Source organism: Myotis myotis, unplaced genomic scaffold (assembly GCF_014108235.1).
Source record: "Myotis myotis isolate mMyoMyo1 unplaced genomic scaffold, mMyoMyo1.p scaffold_m19_p_7, whole genome shotgun sequence".
NCBI lineage: Eukaryota > Metazoa > Chordata > Mammalia > Chiroptera > Vespertilionidae > Myotis > Myotis myotis.
Genome location: NW_023416379.1, coordinates 91,731,628 through 91,758,979, shown reverse-complemented (window position 1 = coordinate 91,758,979; position 27,352 = coordinate 91,731,628). Strand labels below are relative to the sequence as shown.

The window sequence follows — 27,352 nt, the reverse complement described above, 5'->3', positions numbered from 1 at the left end:
CGGGAAACCGGCGGGCTCCCGGGCCGGCTTTCCCGTAAGCGCAGGACTCGGCGGCCACAAGCCCGCGGCAGCCGGGTCACCCCTCCCTGACCTTGGAGCCACTCGGAAGCGCGTCTGTCAGCGCCCGGGTCCCGGTCCCAGCCCCGCCGCGGGCGGGGATCGGGTGTTGGATTCATCCGAGACCTCAACCCTATCAGGAGCCAGCGGCTCCATCAGCTCAGGGGGTGGCGGCCGCTGTGTGAACAGCGCCGGCCATTTGGGGAGAAGGGGGGCGGGAAAGATGGGGAGACGGAGGGGGAACCCCGGGGGAGCGCCGGGCGCGGGGCCGCGGGCGCGGGAAGGCCGGGCGCCCCCAGACCCCCGGCGCGGCCCGAGCGCGCTCCCAGACACCGCGCGGCTCGTCGCGTTCGCAGCCGCTGCGTCACGGCCTCCTCGGCCGCTCATTGGGCGAGCCTGTCCAATCACGTGACTCCAGCATGGCGTATAAATAAGGGCGAGGAGAAGGCGGTGGTCCGCCATTTCGTGGACGCCGGGGAGGTGCGGGGACCTGTGGAGCCGGGCGGAGGGGAGCCGAGGAGCCGTCCGAGGGTGTGTGGACTTCAGCCGCCGCGTTTCTCACTCCAGATCTCGGTAAGAGGCCGGGTCCGAAGGAGCGAAGGGGGAAGTGGGACGTAGCAGGGCCGAGGTGGGGCCGGGCCCCATGGCGGCGCCAGATGGAGACAAAGGGCCGCCGCCGCCATTTTGTGACGTGCGGCGCGGGCGGCGGCGGGCTGGCAGCCCACCGGGCGGGCCCCGGCCTGGAGGGAAGGGGTTCGTGGGCCTTTGTGGGGGGATGCGCCGGGGGTGAGGTTGCCCGAGGATCAAGGCAGAGGGGGAGCTGGTAACTGAGTCGTACGCCAGGCCGCGCGGCCTTTCAATTTATGGCGCCTTTTTTTTTCCGCCCCACGTTTTCTGAAGCTCCCAGGGTTTTTGTCCCTGGGTTCTAGCAAGGCTGGGATTGCGGCCTGGGCGTGCTGGACGGGGCCCATGGAGGCAAAAAAGGGGACATCATGTAGTAGTTTCAATAATAAGGAATTAGTTCATAAAAAGACTGGAATTCTCGATCCACAGGAAGTGGTTTCTGTACTCACATTTTCATGTAATTTGAATTCGACTCCACTTTTTTACTCCTTGAACCCAGCCTCTTTTTTTTTTCTTTCTAACCCATCTTCTCTGGGCAGCATTGTTTTTGTAGCTGCGTCCCGGTAGCCCGTCGGCCTGAAGCTGGTCGCAGGGAGGTTTTTTTGTTTGTTTTTTTAAATCGGTCTGCAGCCGTGGTTTGCTTTCACCTCCCGGGCACAGGGCGGGGTCACGCCAATAGGATGTGTCTGGGCTGGTTTTTTAATCGGATTAAGCCGAGCGGGGAAGAACCGGGTGTGCATGGTCCTTACACCGAGTGTTGAGAGGCCGCTCTTTGCAGCCATTGAAACCGGCCTCGGGTGATGGGGGCGCGGCCCGGCCCGGGCGGCTCCAGTGGCTCAGCCCCAGCCCCTAACGTGCGGCTCGTTCACCTGCCTCGGACATTTCATAATAGACGGGGTCGGGATGCATGCCCTTCAGTCTCATTTAACGGAGGAATGGGCGTTTCGAGGGTGGTAGTTTTACTTAGGTTTTTAGTATTTTGGCAGTCTTTCCTAAGGGTCTGTTTCTCACTGTATGTAGATTATTTGGTTAAATCTTCCATATTTTGGTTTTGTCTTTTATTTTTACAGAAATGCATCGTGATTCCTGTCCATTGGACTGTAAGGTTTATGTGGGAAATCTTGGGAACAACGGTAACAAGACTGAGTTGGAACGGGCGTTTGGCTATTATGGGCCACTCAGGAGTGTGTGGGTTGCTAGAAACCCTCCCGGCTTTGCTTTCGTGGAGTTTGAAGATCCCCGAGATGCAGCCGATGCTGTCCGAGAGCTAGATGGGAGGTAATTTAATCGTTGATTTAAATAATGTCGCTTAAAGTTTTTAATGTTTAAAAATCTCTGGGATAATGGTTCTGACTGGCTTCTTGGTTATCTGAAATGGATGTTACTGGAAATTTGTGTACACCTTTCTTTGCAATAAAAAAAAGGACCGAACAGTTTTAGTGGAGATACGTAGGAGGATTCTTTTTATTCAGCTGGTCATTGAGGAAAATAATTAGGTTTAATGGTCAATTCTTGATGGGTGGACGGCTGCATCCAAAAAATGGTCAAAAAACAGCTGTGGAATCATATTTTCTTTAAGAATAGCCCTGTATTGATAATTGTAGCTGGATGGTGCTTTCGTGGGGTGTATTGCACCGTTATCTTTAACTGTTTGGAGTGCTGCTTTTAGGAAGTCTGGCTTGTATAGCAGTTCCCCAGCTGGTGCTAATGCCAAGTCTTAATAGCGAGCAGGTGTTGCCCCTTCTATTTGGTTGGCATTTGGAACCATTGGATTTCAATCCTAAAATTAAATGTTTGGAGGGTTGGCTGTATAAAAGCTTGTTTATCCAAGCAGATTGCAGAAACATATTTCCAGGGTTGCACCTCTTCCCAGTCACTGTGGCTCAATCTGAATATAATGGCTGTTGGAATTTTTTATGTCAACTATTGTGTGATAATTGAGGGAGAGGGTGATGTAAAATAAAATGGCCAAATGTCCTATTCATTGCTGTTACATGGGCAGGGGTGGAGTAGAGACCAGCAAATATAGTGTAAGATGCGTAAACAAGCGATGGGACCTCAGGAAGGAGTCACACAGGATGTATAGATCAACTAGTTCTGTAAGGATTAGCCTGCGTGTTTTCACACTTAAATTACAACTGCTAACAAATTAACATTGAGCCCAGTGATCAGACTGACTCTTAACAAAACAATAAAATGTAAGGAAGTTAGTTTCCTTTAAGAAAAAATAAGGGAACCAAAACCTGTTTTGGCATTAAGGATTCTGCAGGCATTCAAATGTATTCTTAACGAGAAGTGCTTTTTGCTTTAATAAACATCTTCTAGAAAGTCAGTTTGGCTGCTTTAAATGTAATAATGCTTTTGTCTCCCTAGAACACTATGTGGCTGCCGAGTAAGAGTGGAACTGTCGAATGGTGAAAAGAGAAGTCGAAATCGAGGCCCGCCTCCCTCTTGGGGTCGTCGCCCTCGAGATGATTATCGGCGAAGGAGTCCTCCACCTCGCCGCAGGTACTTGAGAGAGAGCGTGACTAGAGGTATTGGTGTAATGGAGTAGGTAATAGGAGCAGGTACTTCTCAAAGTTTGTTGGTGGGTTTCAAATGTATTGTGAAGAACCGGAGGTTTTTATGAAGCATTTGCTGGGTGTAGTTTGGGGTATGTGAGTTGTGCTGAGTGTTGGCTTTTGTCTTTAGGTTCATGTTGGTAGTCAGTAACTTCTATCTTGGATCTATCTTCTAGTTCATCTTCTAGTTGCATCTTTCCAAGTCTTCCCTTATACTTCAATTTAGGCCTTTTTCCATTTCTTGACTCCATAATGACAAACATTACATTCAACTCTAGCTCTTCACCAAAAAATGTGTTTCTATTAGCACGATTGTAATATTTATCAATCAGGCAGCTGTTTTAATGTTACAACTGGTAAAATAGAAATCTTTCTGAAACTAACTTAAGTCACTGACCAATGAAGGGGGCTATAAAAGTAATCCCAGTCATCTATTCTTCATACCCAAATAGGAGAGAGAGCAGTTTTTTTATAATTGACAATGGCATCATTCTTGGACCAGGCAGTGTTGTCTGGATGCTAAGTCCACATCTCCTCAAATCTCCAAAATAGTTTCTGAAGGACTGAATTTACCTCTTAAAGGTGAGTGAAGTCCTAGGAGATGGGAGTTCAAAATCTTGCCCCTTTTGCTGTTTTGAAAAACAACACACTGTTGCCCATCATAATAGAGTATTTGTTAGCTAATAGATGGTTGTACTGATGGCTTGTTTTTTTTTCATTTTTTTTGTGCTTTTTGGTCCATCTATTAATAAAAATGAACCCCGTTACAGAGTCACCATCATGTCTCTTCTCACCACCCTCTGAGTCTGCATTAGCCAGTCAACTAGCCCTTTCAGCGTCATGTGACCAGCGCGCCCCATTCAGCTTGGCTGGTGTCGTTTCACATGACCCAGGCATGGCCAGTCGTCAGGTTGCACCGCCCTTTGGTTCCCGAGCATGCTGTTTTCTCTCAGCCTTCTCTCCAACCTTAACCAAATCGGCAGCAGCCACCTCGACCGCCCACACATTCCTGGCCAATCAGCTCAGCTGTTTATTTACCAAATGTCTTCACAACAACTACAGCAGCAGCCTTCGGCTAACAAAAAAGCAGGAAAAATCCACAACACCCCCTTCGCCAACCAACTAAATCCAACGCAACATCTGGCAAAACCTTTTCAGCAAATTCTTCCTGGCCGTCAGTCCGGCAGCCTCACCTCACCATTTCTAGCTTGTTGAAACCCAAAACTAGTAAGTTTTTCCTGCTTATACAGTTTACTGCTGGTTAAAATAAGGAGTAAGCGGCTTAAAGTAATTCTTTTTTTCTGGATCAAAGGCTGGCTGTGCATAATTGAATGGTAATGTACATATATATTGCTTGAATAAAACTTTTAAGGGTGATAGGGAACTCATAATGTAACTAGACCTTCAAGTGAAACTTATTTGCATGTGTGAGATGCCAAACTAAAAATTTTTAATTACTAACAGATTTAGCTTTCCTTTCTAGCAAAAATTTGACTCCTATCACCTTTAAATGGTTTTACTAACAGTTTTCAAAATTTTAAAATTTTGGGGGTGAAGTGGGCCAAGAGCTAAGGTAATTTTGATAAGTCTAAACACACCCTTAAATGTGACGATCACAAATGCAGTTCTAATGTAGCACTTAATGGCATCAATATTTACACCTAGCGCGTTTTCACAATTACACTATCCACCTGGTACCTAAGTCTTGTCATGGACTTATAGGTTTGCATGGGTTCCAAATACTGGTTTATGGTACTGTTTTTGGAACTACTTGTGGGACTACATTTTGGTGTGGTGTTTTGGGTAGTGAAGTTAGTTTGACATGAAGTTTTGCATTGGACAGATCTGCTGTGAAGCATTCTTTGTTAAAGTGAGTCCATGGTTGGAATACCTGCTTTTCACTTGAGCTTTTGGTTCCTTAATCCTTCTGTGCCTTTTTTTTTTCTTTTCTTTTTTTTTTTTTTTTTTTTGGACGATGGGTGCCAGTTCTTCGGCACATTCACTGGGCCCAACAGTGAGATTGAAAAGTTGGGAAATGCCTCACGCCATAAATACTAGTTGACAGTTAGCCTAACTTTCTTGTTTCTGCTTTTAGATCTCCAAGACGGAGAAGCTTCTCCCGTAGCCGGAGCAGGTAAATGACTTTTTCGGCCACAGTCTCAGAAATGGCAGTGTTGTTTGCTATTCGTATGCTGTTTTCTAAATGACTTGGTTATGGTAATGGATCTTGTAATGAATTCTTAGTAATAAAGTGTTACATAGAACCAGTATTAAGTTAGTAGAATTAACTAACTTTGTTTTCAAAGACTTATTGGAAATACTTATTGTTTATAGTCCTGAATGGTCCCATTTTTCTTTTGCCTCTGTCTGTAGGTCCCTTTCCAGAGATAGGAGAAGAGAGAGATCACTGTCTCGGGAGAGAAATCATAAGCCGTCTCGATCCTTCTCTAGGTCTCGGAGGTAAGATCTTTAATGATGAGCTAGTTAAGACCTTGTATGCCTAACATACTAAAACCGCAAATAGGTCTAACTAAGCCATTTTTATATAATTTTCTACCATAAAAATTTTTTGATGTTTTGTCACTGTCACCAAGTTACAGATGGAACCTGTTTTTCTGCTTTTGTTTTTTTTTAGCCGATCTAGGTCAAATGAAAGGAAATAGAAGACCAGTTTGCAAGATGAGTGGTGTACAGGAAATAACTTCATTTGACAGGAGTATGTACAGAAAATTCAAGTTTTGTTTGAGACTTCATAAGCTTGGTGCATTTTTAAGATGTTTTAGCTGTTCACATTTGTTTGTCTTGGAACAGTGACACACAAAGATGTAATTCTCTATGGTTTGAAATGGATCATATGAGGCATGTAATATCAAGAATTGTTACTTTACAATGTTCCCTTAAGCAAAATTGAATTTGCTTTGAACTTCAGTCTTGCGTAGACTGATATTAAACCTCTTAACTTCTGCCCAGCTAAAGTGTGATGTTGAATATTGTGGAAACAAAACTGGCAAAAATTGGATTTAAGACTTTCCATAGCTGTGACCTAATATGCAGCTGTAGTTGGACAGGCAGTCTTCAAAAGCTGCTGTGAACACACGCCAGCAGCTAAAAATTTAAAGCTGCACCCTTAAACTAGATTAGAGGTTAAAAAAAATCCAACTAGTCTTTACACTGGGCAGATGTTGTCCAGTTGGTGTAGAATCTAAGAAGTTTTAAGAAAGTTAGCTTACCTTTGCTTTCGGTCATAAATTTCTTAAGTGATTGCTATATATGAATACATGGCTATTGGTAACATTCTTCACTTGGAAGTTTGCGACTATTCAAGATACCAGTGTCCTGCCAGTTTAAGGGTACATTGTAGAGCTGAACTTTGAGTTACTGTGCAAAATTTTTTTTCATGCTGTCATTTGTAATATGTTTTGTGAGAATCCTTGGGATTAAAGTTTTGGTTACAAATTGTTGTTTAACCTGAAAGCCTGTTTTTCCTTGCAAAACTAAAATGTGTGAGCTTGGTATCAAGTTCAGGTATAACATTCCTATTGGAAGCCATACTTATATTTTCTTGTAAAGTGCTTTTGAATTAATAAATAATAGCATAACTGTAATAGTCAAACCCACTATTACCATAGTTCTTGTCCCATGGAAAGCAGTTGGTTACACAAATCTTATAAGAAACAAAATTGAGGCTTTTGAAGTGAAGGGAATTTTTGGTTGTCACTTAAGTGATCGTTCTAAAGTTTTTTCCTTAGACTTACTCAGTGACCAACATTTTAAAGGTTAGCATCCTAGTACATTATAACCCAAAGTTGTCCATAAAAAGGCTTTTAGCATTAGCATGAGAACTTTCCACAAAGCTTTAAAAATTGCTTCCATTTTATTTTCCATGATTTGAGGTGTTGCATGGGAATTCTAAATTGCTCCATTATAATGTAAAATTCACTATATGGTTCAAATGTAACAGTGCAGACTTGAATACGGAGGCATGCATAACCTTCCTCTTAGAAATAGAGGAGCTGTAATTTCTAAATTTTGTGCAATTAGATTAAACCATAATGCAACAGTCTTGTGGCTTAGTTTCCTTAAATGTGCTATTTTATGACAGTTTTGGATTATCCTGACTTTAATATGACAGAAGTTATTGAGTTGAATCTATAAGGCTATACACATATACTGTAAGAGAATTTGTAAGAGAATTTAATTGATTTTTAGAGAGGAAGGAAGAGAGAAACAAGTATCAGTTGTCCACCTATGGAGCCCACAAACCTGGACATGTTCCTTGACCAGGATTCAAACGGGCAGAATGATGCTCAACCAGTGAGCCACACCAGCCAGCGCTCTGAGGATATCTTTTTTTTTTTTTATTGAATTTTTACAGAGAGGAAGGGAGAGGGATAGAGAGAAACATCAGTGCGAGAGAAACATCGATCAGCTGCCTCCTGCACACTCCCCACCGGGGATATGCCCACAACCAAGGCACATGCCCCTGACCGGAATCGAACCTGGGACCCCTGAGTCCGCAGGCTGCTGCTCTATCCGCTGAGCCAAACCGGTCAGAGCTCTATGAGGATATCTTACAAGATTAGGTCCTAAACAGTGATTTCCCTTGGTCCTTAACCTTTCATGCAAATATCAGGGGGGAGAGTCTGTGTGTCACAAGGGAGAATTGGTATCACTGAAGTTCAGTATGAGCCTTGTTACAGAAGACATTTAAGATTACCTGATTTGCTGGAAGCTCTGGGCCTTATTGTCTTGGCATTTCCTCATAGCCTAAATACAGTTCCTGTTAGGAACAAAGCAAGATAGCTAAAAAGTCATTGAAGTAATATGGTATGTCAATAATTACACTGCTATTATAAATGGGCATTTATATGGCCTTTTGGGCAGTATACAACGTCCACAGTCTTAAGTTAGAAGGGTTTCTGTAAAAAGGTTAATAAATTATGGGTATAATGTGGCTAATGGAGAAATTGAGATATAGTCAACCTTGGAGTTACCCAAATTTTCAATCACTTAAAAGCCCTAGCACAATTTTTATGGCTTGCAAAAAAATACAGAAGATAGAAAGTATTAAACTCTTACATTGTACATTTAGATTGTGGCTTTCAAAAGTTCTAATGTTACTATAATTTTAAAAATTACAAGTCCCATTAGCCAGTTGGATCATGCGTCCTTAGTCACATGATAAAGCAGTCACTAAAACTGACCTGTGGTGTAATAACTACAGGTGTTAACTAGAGGGCACTAGTAGTGATCATTTAAGGGAACAGTTATAGTTGGTTTTTATGGTTTCAGTAATACGTAACAACCTGGTTCTCAGCTTATTGTGGGTTACTGCTGAACTCCATGTCTTAAGCAGAAAGGTGAAGAGAGATAATTTTGGTAAAGTGTATCTACTATTAATGTATTTTGAAAAGATGGTGTGATCAGTAAATGGCATCCCTACCAAAGTAGTTAGATATACCCATGTCTGGGTGGGAAGTCCTGGTTGCTTTTTATTATAGAGCTATGGTTCATATTAGTAGAATGTTTTTTTTAATGAGGAGTAGCATTGATCATATAAATTTTTCAAAGTATACATAGCCCGATTCCAGGCCCATTGGCTCAATTTTTCACACTTGTGTTATTTGTGGAAGATTTCTCCCAGGTGATAAAATTCCTGGTTATAATGCTGATTTAGTGCTTTGTCTAAATGTGCTTTTATTTTTCAGAATTCTGAACATGATTTAGTTTCCAGATCTAGTTGGTGATATCTTCCAGTCGTATATTTTTGTACTGGACTATTGCCTTCTGGTTTTCCATTTTCTGGGGGTAAGGGGACATGAAAGATTTTTATAATTAAAGTAGCTGAAGAAAAAAATGGGTTGGAGTATATTTTTATTGAAGCAGTCTGATAGTGTTAAATAATGATTTTATAGTCTACAAATTCCATCCTATTTTAAGACTCATTGGATACCTCAAAAGAATTGAACTAGCACATTTTTAGGTTCTGAGAAAAGATTGGAAATTTGACAAATTTAGTATAGCTGTTTAATTTTTTTCATGCAACTTTGCCCTAATTGCAGAAATTCATATTACATTATTTAGACATCACTTAGTATCCCAGTTCTTTCTCTTCAATTATCTGGAACACAAAGCATGTTGTTCTCAGACCAATATCAAATAAGTGTGTAGAATATCACTTTTAATCTTGAATCTGACCTACATTAAAGCACTGTGTATGATTATTTTACTAAAGTCTTAGAATATGGCCATTAGTGCCTTTACTCAATATATGTACAAGGAAGTGAAAATCTCTGGAAACATTGATACTTTGCTTGCTTGTGGCCATCACTTAAAGAGGTCCTAAGCCCTAGCAGGTTTGGCTCAGTGGATAGAGCGTTGGCCTGCAGACTGAAGGGTCCCACATTCAATTCTAGTCAAGGGCGCATGCCTGGGTTGCTGCCTGGATCCCCAGTAGGGGGCGTGTAGGAGGCAGCCAATCAATGATTCTCATCATTGATGTTTCTGTCTCTTCCTCTCAGAAATCAATAAACATTTTTTTTAAAAGCTCTGTATATAAAAGAATAATATGCAAAGTGTCCGCTTGGGAGTTGAGTTGCTCACTATGACGTGCGCTGACCATCGGTGGGTGGCGTGGAGCGAAGAAAGGCCCTGGCCGGCAGCAGGAAGACCTGGACCACTGCCTGCCCCTACCCACGCATGTGTTCACTTTATTTTTAGAGCAAAATTAAGCCTTCCAGAAGAGTATCTGAAGGTGGCTTTCCTCAAGTCATTTTCCCTTGTGCAAAGGCAGGCACCTTTGTGTTTGGTTATTTGCTGACAAGCTCCTAAACGTCAGAGCTGTGGGGGAGGGGGGAGGAATTGCTGAATGCTACCTTTTGTTGAGGTGGGGGTGAGGGTTACTGTTTGTTGTCATTTGGATAAGGAAATTGAGGTAAGTCATCAGTATGAAAAACATTGTTATAAGTTTTGAAAACTAAAAGTTTGAAAGAAAATGTCCCTTAGGAAACAATTTCTAAGTCCTGTTAGGCAGCTGGTAACTATTGTTCCAGCCGTTGCCACCAAAATCCTATATAATAAAACCCTAATACGAAAATCAACCAAGTGGCAGAATGACAGCTATGATGCGCACTGACCACCAAAGGGCAGGCACTCAATGCAGGATGCTAATGGCTGACGAGAGCTTTCTGCCCCTCCCGCCTCAGCACGCTAAGGATGTTTGCCTGCCAGCTTTGGGCCAGTAGCTGGAGTGTAATGACAAGACAATGATTGGCAGTCCTGGTAGGACTTGTGTTGACAATGTATAGCAGTCTATTTGACATGAATGCCCCTTGCATACTGGGAGGGTGTTTCCCCTGACCCTGGTCCTTACCACACTTTTGAGACTATTGTCCAGTTTGAGGGGACATTGATTTGAGAGGGGTCCAAGGTCAGGAGGGGCATTTGTAATTAAAGGGGTCTGGGCAGATTTATAGAAGGGGGATTCCGATATTCAGATAGGCAGATGGGAAAGAGGATGATGGGTTAAAACAGTGTTAGGTGGAGATACTTTTGTAATTATTTGTTGCAAGCTTAGGACTGTCCCTGTTTTATGTAAGTAATTTGTAAAAGTTTTAGAAAAACTTCCTTTTCCTTATTTTTGAATAAAAACTAAATTAATAATAAAAAACCAAAACACTGTTAGGTGGCTCTTTAAAAATTGATTTTCAAATTAGGCCTACCTGGATCTGAATTTTTATCTTTTAGCTATGTGCCAAAATTCTACAAATAATTTTCTTTATAGAAGAGTTAAATATTTTTAAAATTGATTTTAGAAACACCGATTTGTTGTTCCATTTATTTATGCATTCATTGGTTGCTTCTTGTACGTGCCCTGACGAAAGATCAAACCCGCAACCTTGGTGTATCAGGATGATGCTCTAACCAACTGAGCTACCTGGCCAGGGCTATAAATAATTGCTTGTCAAACTGGGGATAACAAATATACCTCACATAGTATTGCTGATGATCTGTCAGTGTTTTGTTTTTTTTTTAATATATTTTATTGATTTTTTACAGAGAGGAAGGGAGAGGGATAGAGAGTTAGAAACATCAATCAACTGCCTCCTGCACACCTCCCACTGGGAATGTGCCCGCAACCAAGGTACATGCCCTTGACCGGAATCGAACCTGGGACCTTTCAGTCTGTAGGCCGATGCTCTATCCACTGAGTCAAACCGGTTAGGGCTGTCAGTGGTTTTTATCCACCTTTGTCTGAACATTGGAATCAACTGGGAAACTTTGGAAAACTAATGCTTGGGCTCCACCCTGTGGCTCTGATTTAGTTTGAGGTGGGAACTTGGTGTTTGTATGCTTTCAAATTTCCCCAGGGGATCTAAAGAGCAGTTCTGGATTCAGGTCTGTTTTTTTTAATATATTTAATTGATTTTTTACAGAGAGGAAGGGAGAGGGATAGAGATTCAGAAACATCGATGAAAGAGAAACATCGCTCAGCTGCCTCCTGCACACCCTCCACTGGGGATGTGCCCGCAAGAACGGCACATGCCCTTGACCAGAATCGAACCCAGAACTCTTCAGTCCGCAGGCCGACACTCTATCCACTGAGCCAAACAGGTCAGGGCCAGGTCTGTTTTCATCTCACAGTGGTCCTATTGGTTTATTTGTGTCCTCCCTCTCTACCCCAGTCCCCCAAGTATGGAGCAAGGGACCTTTGTGCCCTCAGCCTGGGGCCCTGCCCACTGGCCACATCCTCTGCTCATTCCTTTCTTGCCGCTCACCCTTGCTGGGTTGTTTCTGTATAGAAGCTGTGGAATTGGATTGAACTTTCCTTGGGCACCTACCTTGGTGGTGCGTAGCACTTGGGTGAGATTGTTGTCACCAGAAAAGGCTGCTTTCCTTTGCCCCCTTCAGCACGGTTCACAGTGCTGGTGTCGGGATACCCCTTGAGCAAGGTGTGGTAGGAAAAAGCAAAGGAAAAGAATTAAAATTGAATTACCATATGCTGAGCACTTGTATTGTGCTTCTTTTCAATATCAACTCTGTGATGGGGTTATCCCAGTCTCTGAAAGAGCTCAGATGGTCCTCAACCCTGTCAGGTGTGGGCCCCTATTGCAAAACAAGTTTGTAATGAGTGGTCCTTTATTTCTGAAGTGAAATCCATTTTTTATGCTCCTTTTGAAAAAAAGTCAAGATGAAGAAGCCTTAACTATAATATAAAAATAAGCAGTTTATAAAATAGTATGTGTTTCTATATGTGTTAGGTCTGATTGCTAGAAGACGTAAGTCAGATGCCTGAGCCTATTTCATACTTGCCCTACAGGAAAATTAAGACGAAAGGCACATGTAGATACAAAAACTCCAGAACCTTTGACGACAGACCACACTTCCTTGAATATGATGCAAAAGGGGAAAGAAACGTAATTGAAGTAGAGGTAACACGCCAAGAGAAATAATAGACTGCTGAATTGGAGAAATGAAGTACAATATTGTCACAAATAAGCTGGGCCTTAAAACTATGTCAAGGCCCTGGCTGGGTAGTTCAGTTAGAGCATTGTCCCCATACACCAAGGTTACGGGCTCAACCTTTGGTTATGGTATGTAACAGAAGTAACCAGTGAATGCATAAATAAGTGAAATAACATTGATATGTCTCAAAATATATATATAAAAAAACCTGCCAAAAATAACTTGCCCAGCCTGGCCAGTGTGGTTCAGTGGTTGAATGTCTACTTATGAACCAGGAGGCCACAGTCTGATCCCCAGCGTGGGGGTGTGCAGGAGGCAGATGATCAATGATTCTCATCACTGATGTTCCTATCTTTTCCTTCCTCTCTGAAATCAATAACAATATATTAAATAACTTGCCTATTATAGCATAGGGTGGGGAGAAAAGATGAAGTGCCTGTCCCATGGATTGATATGAAGATTTGATTGAATTAATACATGAAATGTGCTCAATAGCTCCTGGCACTTAAATACTATGTAAGTATTAAGTAATATACATCCTTTTCTAGAAGGGAATAACTGGATTAGGAACAATTAAGTAGTCTGAATGTACACAGGGATTAGTCTGATTTCTAGGCAATGTCTTTATTCCTTTTAATCATTCTATCTGTGATGGCCTTATGCAAGTACTCTATACAGTAGAGTTTATACCTGTATAGTAGGTTCAGTCCTATGGGCGAGGGCAATTCATATGTGACAGGCATCTAGTAGCTCCTCCACCCCTGGCCAGTGTGATGACAATTTTAAAAAAAAAGAAAACAACATACATCTGTTTCCCAACCACCCCCACTAGGAGGCAGTACTGCCCCATTTTACTACCAGGCCAAATTTCTTTGCCTGAGGTCATTCATACTTCTGTTTATAATTGAGTCTCCATTGACTGAAATCTTGCCGGCGCCCCCCCTTTCCCCCCAACAATCAAGACAGTGGTAAAGACTACAGTGACAATAATTAGCATTTCTTGAACTCACTTGCCAGCACTTTTGCTAAACATTTTTTTGTTGTTAATCCTCACCTAAGGATATTTTTTTCCATTGCTTTTTTTAAAAATATATATTTTATTGATTTTTTACAGAGAGGAAGAGAGAGGGATAGAGAGTGAGAAACATTGATGAGAGAAACATTGATCAGCTGCCTCCTGCACACCCCCTACTGGGGATGTGCCTGCAACCAAGGTGCATGCCCTTGACCAGAATTGAACCTCGGACCCTTCAGACCGCAGACTGGTTAGGGATCCATTGCTTTTTAAGGGAGGGTCCAGAGGGAGAGAAAAACACATTAATTGGTTGCCTTCTCCACGTATCCTGTTGGGGATCAAACCTGCAACCCAGGCAACCCTTAGGTCCAGAGTGGATTCTAACCAGAGCCTTTGCTAAACATTTTACCAGCTCACTTAAACCTCACCACTTGAGGGAGTTTCTGTTCTCTCACTGAGAAACAGGGTTAGGTCCAAGAGCCATGTTAAGTGTTTTGTGTAGTGTGCGCTTAGCCGGAATCGAACCTGGGACCCTTCAGTCTGCAGGCCGATGCTCTATCCACTGAGCCAAACTGGTGAGGGTGCAAATGGTAATATTTTTAACACCTCATTTTGCAGTCCCAGAGGTGACAGGACAGGAAGGTCTGCCCCCAAACAGCCCAGAAGCACACGTTTATTTCAGCATGTTAAAATATGTATATGGTTGAAGAGGCTTTATGTTTAAAAAGATAGTTTTTAAAAATTGCTAGACCGACATATATATTCGGAACACAAAAGTGTGGGAGACTCCTGCAGTGTGGTGTGAGAATTCCTTATGCCGCCCACACCTTTGCTCTGCAGATAAGAGGATCTGAGGCAGGGGTGGGGCCAGGGAAGTGGGGCGCTCAGGCTCCTGGAGCCCAGCTGGGACCATCTTTGTGCCCACCCCCCTGACTTCCGGCCCAGTGCTCCTCCTGACCGGCCAGCCATGACATCTGGTTGGCAGCATGCCGCAGCCTGGCTGTTCAACCCTTCACCTGCGAGGGCCCTGGCCCCTTGCCCATCTCCCTGGCAGATAAAGCCTCAGACAGAGGGCAAACAGGACTGGCTCCAAGAGGCAGTGCAAGTCTGACTCACACAGTTGGTTTGTGCCTGTGCCAGCCCCAAAGGCTCTCCCCTCATCTCCTTTCTATCACTTCCCTGGCTGTGGCCACATGGGGACTCGAGCAACGTGCGGACAGCTCAGCATGAGAATGGCGCCGGCTCTTCTCAGGTGGGTTTTCCAGGCCGCAGAGAGACTGCTCCATCCCTCGCTGCAGTTTCAGGGTCGGGTGGAGCAGTGAATGGGGTGAGACGCCCTGTTACCCGGTCCCGCAGAACTTGGGCTGCCATTTGTCAGCACTTGCCTTTAGGAAGAAGCATTCTGCTGATAAATGGCAGGATGATTAGAAATTTAACTTGCTCTTTTTCCCTTTTCAGAAAAGGAAATAACTCGATCACTGTGTGACAGACATTTAGTATCTCCATCCATAAAGTCAGTTAGGCTCCCTGGCCAGTGTGATGACAATAAAAAAAAAAAATCAAATCGTTGGTAGATGTTCCTTGTCACAGTATAATTAGCATTTTTGTTTAGAGAATACGCGGTGTTGCTACTGAAGAGAAGAATACCACGTGCACGCAATATTTTTACTCAGAAATGTTGTTTAAAGTAAGTTCCTGCCCTAAAAGCTTTGGCTGGGCACAGGCTGTTAGTTAATAATAAAATTACCCGACCTTGATCCAGACACAGGTTCCTGGAGTCTGGCTCTGATGGGAAGGCTTTTCTCGGGCTCTGCGGTCACGGTGCAGGGCAGGGAGACGGTTCCGCTCCCCCGGAGCTGGAGGCTGACCTTGGTAACAGCCTTGCATCTGAACACCCTCCTGCCAGGCCCTCATGGTAGGGAGGCCTTTGACTTCTCTGGGAATTCGGTCTGTGCAGCCAGGAAGTGGGAGCCACACTGCCTCCCCTCCAGGCCTGCTGGACAAAACCCGAGGCAACACGTGCACGTAAAGCATCAGCTGTGCCTGGCTGCGCGTTTTCCTTCCCATCAGCTCCACTTCACCCCCTTTTAGTTACTGATGTTTAATTCATAGGGAATCCATGACCATGGCAGAAAAATTAGAGGACATGTATAAGCAAAAAAGGAAAAAGACCCAGTCAGTCACTTCCGGCTTTCATACGTCGTTTTCTGTGCTGTTCTCTTTGTTCTGGGAGTGGGAAGTTTCATTTGTGTGTAGGGTGCTAGTGATGTGGCCCACTTTGCAAATGAGGAAACGGAATTCCAGAAAGAGGAAGTGCCTCCCCCAGGGTCAGGAAGATAGTAGGAAGGTTAAGCTGGGTTGGAAGCCCTTGGCTGCTAAGTCAAGCCCAGACCCATGTCAGCACAGGAGGGGCCTCAGATACTGTCCCTGAATTCCCCTGTGTGCAGGGCGCCTGTGCCCACAATGCCACCTTTCCCTCGTGACAACTTAAGGTACTTACCATTCCTCACTACAGACACACTCCTGTTTTGTGGCCTACCCAGCCCTCGAGTCCTGGGCGTGGGCAGGTTGTGAATAAACAACCCAATGAGGTGGGGTTTTTAGGCCCCTTGGTTCTGCATTCCCGGGGTGACTGGGCTGGCACTGCCCATAGGCTGCCATGGTAATAAGTGCCAACCTTCTGGGCTTTCCTCTCACTTTAAAGGGTGTTCTTTACTCTCTGCTTCCCTGTTTTCTAGCTGCTGTCTTGGGGTTCCCAGCAAATATTTGCATGGTTTTCTAAGAGAAACATATTATTTTAATGACTAAAGTAAAAAATAAACAGTTTTAATGGTTAAAATTACTCATTGAAGTGGAGGTCAAGTGGATTGTGGGCAAATTTTTTCCTGAAATCTATTAGTATAATTTTAAACAATGCCAAAAAGATAGAGGCAGCAATCCATGAGCTCTACTTGTGTGATGATTGTACATATTCACATGTGATGTAGGCCACGCACACCCTGTGCTGGTCCAGGCGGTGCACAAGCCCAGCTCCTATGCCAGCACGGCAGTCAGGGCTGCTAGTCCCGACAGTCAGGTGAGGAGAGCGAAGGGAGCGTTTCACTTAGTCATTTGCCCATCTAATGAGCTAAAGGTGGCATGTGCCTCACATGGCGGCCTGCACCCTGGAGCAAATGGACCACAGGGCCCGTCTGGCCGAGGCACGCTTGCCACAGTGGGACCAGATGGCCTGCAACGGGCCTCCCATCACTGGCATCGCAGGATTGGCAACTCCAGAAGAAGAATAAGATGGTTTCTTTGTAAGGATGGCAGGTCCCCGTGGTCATTTTCCTGGAGGGAGGGAACAATGTTAAATGGATATAGTGGGGACGGTTCTCCAAGGCAACATCAGGCGAACAGCCTTTTGTTGTGCAGGCTTCCGGCAAGTGTGGGATGGGCAGAGTTACTGCCCCCTTTGTGCAGATGTGGGAACTGAAACCTAGAGAAGGAAAGTAGCCCAGAGTGAGGAAAGCCGGAGCCAGGACTAGCCCTGGACCCGGCTCCCCGGGCCCATGCTCCACAGCACAGCTTTGTGTGGCACGCTCTCTGTTCCATTCCCAGGCCTGGCATCGGGATTCAAACCGGTCCCGAGGTTTTGCACAGCATCTCCAGCTTGCATGCTGTGGGGCGAGGTCCTGCGGCTGCCTCTGGCGGGAAGAGTCTGGAGACCTGGATTTGGCACCGGCAGTGCCATTGTGCAAGCTGGAGAAGTTGCTTTGCTCCTTGAGCCCCGGTCTTGTCATCTGTAAGATGGAACTAATACTACCTCACAGGGCTGGTATAGGGTTTAAGTGAAAAACAAAACAAAACCCTTTACTGAACGCTTGGTAGGTGCCAGGCACTCACCTGTATTAACTCAACCTTCACAGCAGCCCTCAGAGAGGAGGGGCCATGGCCATGTCCACTCCAGGAAACAGGCACAGATGGTTAAGTAACCTGCCCAGTGTCACATAGCAAGCGGGGCAGCTGGGCTTGGCACCTAAACTCTCTGGCTTTGGAGCGCGTGTCCAGGAAGAATGCATTGGATGAATAAATGAATTCCAGGGCTGGGGAGTCCTAGACAACAGCTTTCTGGGTGTCAAAGACTAATATTCAAGGTGGGACCGTGGAAGAGCCTTCGTGTGACCTGCTGTTTGAAGGATGAAGACCTCAGGGGTCAGGGGGTCAGAGCCCTGTGAGGTCTTGGTAAGAGCCATGTCCACAGTCCCAGGGTTATATGTTCTAGGAAACAACTGAGAAAAAGTGCAGTCTCCGCGACCTCAAGGTGCTCACTCTCCATGATCCATTCACCCTGTTCCCAAACACTCTAAATAACATTGTCACAAAAATGGTGAATGCTGTGTGGCAGTCCTCGCCTGCGGGCCCGCGCTTCAGAACACAAATGAACGGATCTCCTGGAATGGCTGCCTGTGGGCCCAGGGAATGGGGTTAAACGGGGGGCGGGAATGCATAAAAAGAGGAGCTAGCCAGGACCAAGATCATGGATTCACCCCACTGCACCGCGGGCCAAAAATAAACCGGAGTAAAAACAACCCAGTGAAAGCACCCTGCCTGAGCCACATTGGCCCTGGGCTCAAGGAGGGAAGGGGGGACGTCCCGGCCGCCTCACCTCTAAGGCTGAGGCCCGGAAGAGTGCCCCTGGGCGGCCACGCCTGCCGCCGAGCTCCAGCTCCTGGCGAGGCCACCGGCTGCGGGAAAGGAGTGAAGAGCCGCTCCTGGGTTAGTGTCCAAGGGCACAGCCACCTGCTGTCCAGCCTTCCTCCCCAAGGTTTAGCAGGTCCACTACTGAGGATGGCAAGAAGCCGACACCGGTCAATAATCCCCGAATGTATGGTGATTGTAGGGCTTAGTTGCCACGCTGGTCCAAGTGGCGCACTCACCATGTCCCTAGCCAGCGGAGCGTGCCCCTGAGGGAGGGGAAGGAAGGGGGCATCTTCACTTACTCAGCTGCGCCCTCTGTGGACCTCCCCTACCCACCCACCCACCCGGCCCGGGACCCTCCCTGCAAGTGGCTATCCCCGCACAGCCTGCAGTTCTGGGCTCGGTCACAAGGTGGCAGCGTGGGGAAGAGTGCCGACAAGCCCTGCAGAGCGGGTTTAGGTTTGTACCTATCCTTCCAGATCGGCTCATTTATTAAACATGAAACTAACCCCGTGGCTGGGGAAGGGCAGCAGGGAGAGGCAGGCGTGACTTTCTAGAAAGTAAATCTGCAAGCCTGTCGGTCCGTGCCCATGAACCACCCACAATGGCTAGGTCTGTACCCGCGAGGTCTATGCGCATGTGCCACTGTTGTGAGGCTGACCGGGTGACTACATGAGTGTGAAGTGTGACTGTGGGGTGAGGGGAAGGGGGAAGCGGCAGATCAGGTGTCGCCAGAGAGGCTAGGAGGAAACTGTAAAAGTGGGCGATGTCCTCTTTATCGGAGCCTTCTGCTGGGTGAACTGCGGTCGAGGGCAAAGTTCACTCCGATTAGCAGGCACAGGGAGGCATGGAGCGTGCAGCGGCGTTGGAGGGGGAGGTGGCCCTCTGCCGGGAAAGGGGGGGCGCCCCAAGTTCCACTCAGCCCAGACTCGGGGGGATCCTGGCCCCCAGGCAGTTGGTGCCACCCAGTCTGGCCACGTTCGAGGGGTGCAGGCGGACAGCTGGTCTCCCGGGCTTGTTCTCCACCTGTGAAATGGCAGAAAACTGGGCCTGCCTGCCTGGCGGTGCGCCAGGACGGAAAGACAGCCCGTCCGGAATGCACTTAGGAGGAGGCCGAGTATGTGAGGGGCACGTCTGCTGGTTGCAGGGGAGTCGTGAAGTGGTGCTATTCTCGGAGACCCTGTAGGCCTGGCCCAGGCCCTGCCCTCTGCCCGCCCCCCTTGCAGGAGGACCTTCCTAAGGCGGGGGTGGGGTGGTGGGGTGGGGGGGGCCTTCTCAGGAGGTGGGCTGGGCCGTGGGGGCAGGAGGCTGTGGGGCCCACACCTTCCCCATGGAGAGAACTGACTCAGGTGTCCTCCCGCCCAGGCTGTGATCTTGTTTTTTCTGTTCTTTTTATCGGGGACGGGGTGGAGAGCGTTCGGTGTCATCAGGGATTACTTTGAAATCACCGCCTCACCCTGGGAGCTGGCTTGAGTCAACTGGTCACCATGGAATTTCTTTTTTTAGCACATAAACAGCCCAGTCAGAGGCAGCTGTGGCCCCGTCCAGGGCGGGGAGCAGCGTGTGGATGTGGAGCTGCTGGGCTCCTGTTTCTTGGGCAAACAGACGCCAAGTCTCAACTCACCCGCGAGGAAGCCCAGAAACGGGGGGCTGGAGACCACGTCTAGTTATGCCTAGTTATTCAGGTGGCTCCACCTGGGAGGCCCTCGCTGGATGTCCAAGCCACAGAGAAAGGACACAGCGTAGCTGGGGTGTTCCACTCCGAGGCCACCAGAGGAGACGGTGAGTGCTAAGTGCCAAGCCCGCAAGGAAGCTCTGTTTGGGAGCCAACGTGTAAAACACCCCAGCCACTAACCGAGGAGCCTTTCCTGCCTGCTTGTTTTGTGCAGGTTCCTGGCCCAGGGAGGGCCTGGGGGGGGGGGGGGGGGCGGGCCTGCAGCTGGAAATTGGAAGTAGTTGTGGGGACGTATGAGGGGTGGGGTAAGGTCCTTTGAGGGCAGGAACGGCAGGAGCCAAGGCATGGAGGTGAGGATGTATAAAGTATGTCACAGGTTGGCACAGAGGGTTTGCAACAATAAATAAATCCAACACGCGTTCATTAAGCACCTACTATGTGCTAGACACTGTTTGAATCACCGGGATGAAGCTGGTGAACAAAATCCGGCCTCTGGACAGTCTATGAATAGCAACAAGATAAACAGCAATACTAGTAGCTCACGTTTACTGAGGACTTACCGCACGCCCAGCACTGTGTTAAGTTGTTTATTCGCTCATTTAATCCTGAAAACACCCTCATAAAGTAGTCATGTTATTCTGTCGCGTTCACAGACGAGGAAGCGTGGGCACTGGCTGGTGGAGGCGGGATTCAAACCCGGGGCCGTGCTCCGACCCCGGCATTGCCTCCCCTCAGGGAGAAAGGGTGAGGGGCAGGTTGCAGGGAATGGGGGCTGGTTTGCAGGGTGGTGAACGTTGGACAGGGGAAGTGGGGGATCCATTGTTTTTGGAAAATTAATCTGGGGGCATGCGTGGAGTCAATTGGGGGGTCAGTGACGGGAGGGACTTGGGGGCTCAAGGGGCGGCAGCCCTGGCCTCGCACAGGAGACGCAGAGAAGTGCGGCAGAAGAATCCATAGCGAGGGCTTGGACTCTTCCTCCGGCCAGGCCGGGCCAGGCCTGGAACGAATGAACAGACATTAGTGGGCAGAGTTGTTCCCTCCCATCAGAGGCGACTGTGGCTTCGGCTCTGTATTATCATTATCTGCTCGTCATGAGGGACGAGGGGCCCTCTGGTGAGTGAGCCCTAGGACTGCAGTGAGAGCTAGAAGGGCCTCCCCTCCCCTGCCAGGCGCCAGGGTTCATACAAGGTTCAGCCTCCGTCCTTCTCTCCAAATTCCATCAGCCAATCTCCAACCTGGGCTTCAGGTGAGTGGCAGGCCCCCTCCTGTCCTCCCCGCCCCTGCACTTCAGGACTCTTCACATTTCTTCATCAGCGAGCCCAGAGGGCAGCCTGCAGCCCTGTGGCTGGAGCCACGCCGTCCTGCCCCTGCGGTGGCACCGCTGCCTGCCTGCTGCGGGCTCCCAGAAGCACAGGCCCCATCCCCATTCAGCCTCGCCCAGTTCTCATCCACGTTTCCTGAACGGATGGAGGCTCTCACTCCGGCTTAGGGAAGAGCAGCCAACTTTATTTTGGGGCTGTTACGGCCCGGCTGCTGCCAGGAAAACCTTAGAGCGCCCTTCCCCACACCTGCACGCACCATCTCGGGCACACAGCTCTGCCAAGCTGGCTCCTGGCTGTGCTGCCCCAGGAAGCCCTGCCTCAAGCGCCCTTCGGCCCCCCACCGGGCCCAGGCCCTTCCCCTCCCTGTTCCCTGTAGCCCTACCCTCTTCCTCCCACCCCAGCTCTGCTCTGACCCCCAAAACACAGCTCCTACTTGGCGCACATACCCCTCTGGGGCAGGCCGGGCCGGGCTGGCATTCCCAGGAGCTGGGATGTGAAGAAGGAATTGCAAGAGGGCCCTTTAAGAATGTCCTCAGCCTGGCAGAGCCCCGAGGGCTGGGAATTCCCGCCTGGGAATTTTTCCAACATTCTGCCAGCTGTTTCTTTTCTTTCAGTGGTTTTATTATTTCTCTTTCTGCCCAACTCCTTCTTTCACTTTCTGTCTCGCAGCTTAGGCTAGAAGGCAGAGGAGGCTGGGCCCTGGCATTCGCCGAGGTCGGAACTGCGGCCAGGCCAGCTGTGCCGGGAGGGGACAGGGAACGGGGTGCGGGGGGGAGGGCAGGAGAGGCCCCGGAAACCGGGTGGCGGCCCCCATGTCACGGTGCCTGGCACGCGGCCCTGTCCTCTGGTCCTATCAAAAGTGCACGTTTGCTACTCAGGAGGCCGACACATTAACCCAGTAACACCAGGGCATCGTACGCTTTCCTGTCCCACAAAGGACTGGAGGTGCACAGTCCGAGCGTTTTTTTTTAATTAAAAAAATAATTTTATTGGTTTTAGAGAGGAAGGGAGAGGGAGAGAGAGAGATAGAGACATCAGTGATAGAGAATCATTGATCGGCTGCCTTCTGCACCCCCTCCCCACTGGGGATGGAGCCCTCAACCTGGGCATGTGCCCTGACCGGGAATCAAGCTGTGTCCTCCTGGTTCATAGGTTGATGCTCAACCACTGAGCCCCGCCAGCTGGGCCTGAGCATTTTGCGTTTTAGTTAATCCTCACCTGAGGATATTTTTTTCCATGATTTTTTTTTAGAGAGAGTAGGGGGGTGAGAAAAACATTGATGTGAAATAGACACATCAATTGGTTGCCTCCTGACCACACCTGACTGGGGTGGGGGATCAAACTTGCAACCCAGGAATGTGCTTTGGACTAGGAATTAAACCCGTGACCCTTCAGTCCTCCGGCCAATGCTCTGACCACTGAGGGCAAGTCCTGAGCATTTTATTTAGTTTTTAAAAATATATTTTATTGATTTTTTACAGCGAGGAAGGGAGAGGGAGAGAGAGACATCGATGAGAGAGAAACATTGATCAGCTGCCTCCTGCACACCCTCTACTGGGGATGTGCTCACAACCAAGGTACATGCCCTTGACTGGAATCGAACCCGGGACCCTTCAGTCCGCAGGCCGACGCTCTATCCATTGAACCAAAACGTTTAGGGCAAGTCCTGTGCATTTTAAAAGCAAGACTTTCAGGAACACAGACACCTGGGTTCCCTCACCTTCCTGACTCTAACCCAGGCGCTTTCCCCGCAGGCAGCTCATTGCGTGTGCAGCTGGAGACATACACCTGTGGGCTTCCTCCCCGCCCTCATCACCACCCCAAAGCCCCACACGCGCCCTGGGCTCACCCCCACATCCCGTCCCGGGGTCTGCATCTGGGGGAGCCCCGTCCAAGATGCTAACCTGGTGAGCACTTACTGCATGAGAGGCCTGTCTCATCTCTGCCTCCACCCGTGGGGGGGCGGGGTGCAATGATTAGGCCCCATCTTCGGGATCAGGTCAGCCTGGCTCAAGGTCACCCACCATTGGAGCCAAGACTCAACCCAGGCTGGTCATCTCATCGTATTTCCTGGGGATGGATCCTAACCCTGAACCCCCGTCAGAGAAGCACATTTCCCAGCTTCTGACCTGTTCTGCCCTGAGCTGAGTCAAGACCGACTGCCCCACCCTCCCACCCACCGCCAGCAGTGGGGAGACTCACTGCTCCCCCACCCCCGCCAGCAGTGGGGAGACTCGCTGCTCCCCCACCCCCGCCAGCAGTGGGGAGACTCGCTGCTCCCCCACCCCCGCCAGCAGTGGGGAGACTCGCTGCTCCCCCACCCCCGCCAGCAGTGGGGAGACTCGCTGCTCCCCCACCCCCGCCAGCAGTGGGGAGACTCACTGCTCACTGCAGTGGCCCCCAGCTCTTCCCAGCTCAGCCCCGGTGAGGCCTGTCCTCCCAAATATGTCTTTTTCTTGTTAGTGCAGAAAACAGTCATACTACCGAGCCCGTCAGCCCTGTCCTAGCAGACATGCAGCATGTGCCTGTGAGTGGAACTGAAACGGAGGGAGCCAAGCAGACAAGCTCCACACCTGAGCAGCACAGTGTCCCCCAGCTCCTCGGCTCTCCGGCTCTCCGGGGCTGCGGCTGGGCCGCACCTGCCTGGCCGGGCCGGTGGCAGAGGGAGTGAGAGGACAAGGCGGAAGGGCAGCTGATGGCCACTGCGTGGTGAGGGCCTGGGCCTGGGGAGAAGCGGTGGCGCAGCTTTGGTCTCTGCACCGCATTCCTTGTCTTAGCAGAAGGACTGGCGAGGCGGGGGTGGCTGCACCCACAGCACCGGAGATATTTGAAGAGCTCCCAGCCCCTCCCTCACCCGAATGCCCAAGCCTGAGGGTGGCCGGGAAGCATGTGGGCAGCTGGAGGGAGGCCTGGATGCCTCTCGGCAGGAGAAGCTGCTGTTTCAGATGTCCCCGCCAGCGGGAGCCCTGCCCGCGGCTCCGGGATGGGGCCTGGCCCGTTTCTAATGAAACTCTCTACTGGGCTTTGCAGTATCCAAAGCACTTTCACATCAGGGAACGCCTTTGATCCTTCCACAGCCTGTAAAGTGGGCTGAGCCAGGGTGTCATTATCCCCATTTTACAGATGGGGAAGCTGAGGCTCTGATGAAAATGATGCTACAACTCAGGCATGCTGTAACTTAAGATTTCTGTAGCCTCGTCTCTGCATCATACATTCGTCGTGATAACAAGTTCATTGAACACTATCAGGGGCAGGTACATGTGCAGTTCTTTGTCCAATCTTTCAGCCCCGCTAAGTAGCTGGGATTTGAGCCAGGGGTTCTCAAAGTGTGGTCCCCAGACCAGGAGCATCAGCAGGGAACTAATAAGAAATGTACATTCTCGGGCCCTGCCCCAGAACTACTGAGCCAGAAACCTGGGGAGGACCTGCAGTCTGGTTGGACATGCCCTCCAGGTAGCTGAGGCACTCTCCAGTTTGAGAGTTACTATTCCAATACATTACTCTTTAAACAAATAATATATCGTCATTGATTTCAGAGAGGAAGAGAGAGGGAGAGAGAGATAGAAACAGCAATAATGAGCGAGAATCATTGATTGGCTGCCTCCCACACTCCCCCTGCTGGGGATCAAGCCCCCAACGCAGGCATGTGCCCTGACCAGGAATTGAACTGTGACCTCCTGTTTCATAGGTTGACGCTGGCCAGGCCTAATACTTTCTTTTTTAAAATTAAAAAAAAAAAAAAAATCCTCACCTAAGGATATTTTCCATTGATTTTTAGAGAGAGTGGAAGGGAGGGGGAAAGACAGAGAAACATTGATGTGAGAGTGACAAATCGATTGGTTGCCTCCTGCCTACACCCAGGGATCAAGCCTGCCACCTAGGTACGTGACCTCAACCGGGATTGAACCCAGGACTCTTTAGTCTGCAAGCTGATGCTCTATCCACTGAGCCAAACCAGCTAGGGCTAATATATTCTTTTAACTCCACGGATTTCAGTCCTGACTGCATAGCAGAATCACTGGGACTTTAATAAATACCAAAGCTGGGCCAGACCTGGATCTCGGGGGTATTTTTGTTTAATTTAATTTAATTTAATTTTTAAGTATATTTGTTATTGATTTCAGAAAGGAAGGGAGAGGGAGAGAGATAGAAACAGCGATGATGAGAGAGAATCATTCATTGGCTGCCTCCTGCACGCCCCCTACTGGGGATTGAGCCCACAACCTGGGCATGTGCCCTTGACTGGAATCGAACCCAGAACCCTTCAGTGGGCAGGCCAACGCTCCATCCACTGAACCAAACCAGCTAAGGCTCGGTGTATTTTTATTTTTTTAAAATATATTTTATTGATTTTTTTACAGAGAGGAAGGGAGAAGGATAGAGAGTTAGAAACATCGATGAGAGAGAAGCATCGATCAGCTGCCTCCTGCACACCCCCTACTGGGGATGTGCCTGCAACCAAGGTACATGCCCTCGAGCAGAATCGAACCTGGGACCCCTCAGCCCGCAGGCCAACGCTCTATCCAGTGAGCCAAACCGGCTAGGGCTCGGTGTATTTTTAGAAGCTCTCCATGTTCACATCACTGTCTGACATGCACCAGGACGGAAAGTTCCACATTTTACCAGAGGTTCTAGCGTAGAACAGGGCCTGTTCCAGGGAATCCTGGGGAGATAGGGAAGGCTTGGAGTCCGGGAAGGAGAGGCCCTGGGGGCTCGGTCCCTCCTTGAGCCGCCTCTATGGGGGCCCAGGAAGCCTGCAGCCTTAGGGAGCAGGGGCCAGAGCACCCGATGTTTGGCAGAGGGGGTTCCCCCCTCTCCCTCCAGGAGGCAGGCCCGGGGTGTGCTGCAGCCAGCTCCTACAGGCTTGCAAGTGCAGCGGTTAAATTCGGGAGTTGTGTGAGCTGCCTGTTGACCCCAGCCACCGTTAAAACTTAAATTATATGAACCAGGGCTTCTCAGCTGTTGTCCATTACTGCCTCCTGCGGAGCCTTTCTGACATGTTTTCCCAACCTCCGACCACCCTCCTCATGAAACCTTAATATCACAGACATACTGTATGTCTATTTATACCCTGGACATGAATCTGTGCTTTATGTATGAAAAGAGCAAGACGTTCCCCCACCAGGAGTCCACTGTCACCCCTGTTGAGAATGCATGACATAAACGCACAGTCAAATACATTAAAAACAAAGTAACATATACTCAAACCTCGTCCCTTCCTGGGAATTTTATTACGACTTCACTATTAGCACTTCTTTCGAAGTTACTGTGAAATCTCGCTTTGCCCCTGGAGGGCGGGTGGTTCGCAGGCACTCTCCGCCGGGCGGGCACTCTCCGCCGGGCGGGCACTCTCCGCCGGGCGGGCACTCTCCGCCGGGCGGGCACTCTCCGCCGGGCGGGCACTCTCCGCCGGGCGGGCACTCTCCGCCGGGCGGGCACTCTCCGCCGGGCGGGCACTCTCCGCCGGGCGGGCACTCTCCGCCGGGCGGGCACTCTCCGCCGGGCGGGCACTCTCCGCCGGGCGGGCCTTCTGGCTACAGAACAGGCGCTTCGCAAGGCGGTTCATCTTCGTGGAAGGGCGACTGGTGTGAGGACACGGGAGGACCTGGAGAGTCCCAGGGGGCGCGGCAGGAGGGGGGGCGCCGGGAGAAAGGCGACCCGGCTCCTTGCAGCCCGCGGGAAAGGGCGCGCTCCGGGCGTGCGTCGCAGGCCCTCGCTCGCTGTCCTCGGGCGCAGCGCTCACCTCGGCAGCTAGAGGCCGGGCACCGAGCGGAGACCCTCCCTGCTCGGTCCCGCCTCCCCCAGCCGCTCGGGTCCCGTCTCCAGCCAACACCCGGGTCTCCTCTGAGCGTGCGGAGCCCGGGCCGCGGACATCAGCGCCGCCGCCGCTTCCCACGCAGACCCGCAGCGGCCGAGCATCGCAGCGCCCTCCGCGCCTGCCTGCTTCCTCCCG

The 27,352-nt window shown here is 49.0% G+C and overlaps 1 protein-coding gene and 1 long non-coding RNA gene across 2 annotated transcripts; both read left to right on the top strand.

Annotated features, from left to right (window-relative positions):
- Window positions 1-473: 473 nt before the first annotated feature.
- On the top strand, window positions 474-6,716 carry SRSF3 (serine and arginine rich splicing factor 3). Its single transcript, XM_036316892.1, has 6 exons — window positions 474-630; window positions 1,752-1,959; window positions 3,055-3,189; window positions 5,338-5,376; window positions 5,616-5,702; window positions 5,878-6,716. Exons 2-6 carry the CDS (start codon window positions 1,754-1,756, stop codon window positions 5,903-5,905), a joined length of 495 nt encoding a protein of 164 aa, XP_036172785.1. The 5' UTR covers window positions 474-630; window positions 1,752-1,753; the 3' UTR covers window positions 5,906-6,716.
- A 5,077-nt stretch (window positions 6,717-11,793) lies between these two features.
- Window positions 11,794-12,906, top strand: LOC118660712. Its single transcript, XR_004969017.1, has 2 exons — window positions 11,794-11,855; window positions 12,503-12,906. It is a non-coding gene; the product is annotated as an uncharacterized LOC118660712 (long non-coding RNA).
- The last annotated feature ends 14,446 nt before the right edge of the window (window positions 12,907-27,352 follow it).

Excerpts from the sequence above, each read along its gene's own strand:
- SRSF3 (XM_036316892.1), top strand. The coding sequence starts at position 1,754 with ATGCATCGTGATTCCTGTCCATTGGACTGTAAGGTTTATGTGGGAAAT. Across the intron at positions 1,960-3,054 it reads GTCCGAGAGCTAGATGGGAG|AACACTATGTGGCTGCCGAG; the intron begins GTAATTTAATCG and ends TTGTCTCCCTAG. Across the intron at positions 5,703-5,877 it reads TCCTTCTCTAGGTCTCGGAG|CCGATCTAGGTCAAATGAAA; the intron begins GTAAGATCTTTA and ends GTTTTTTTTTAG.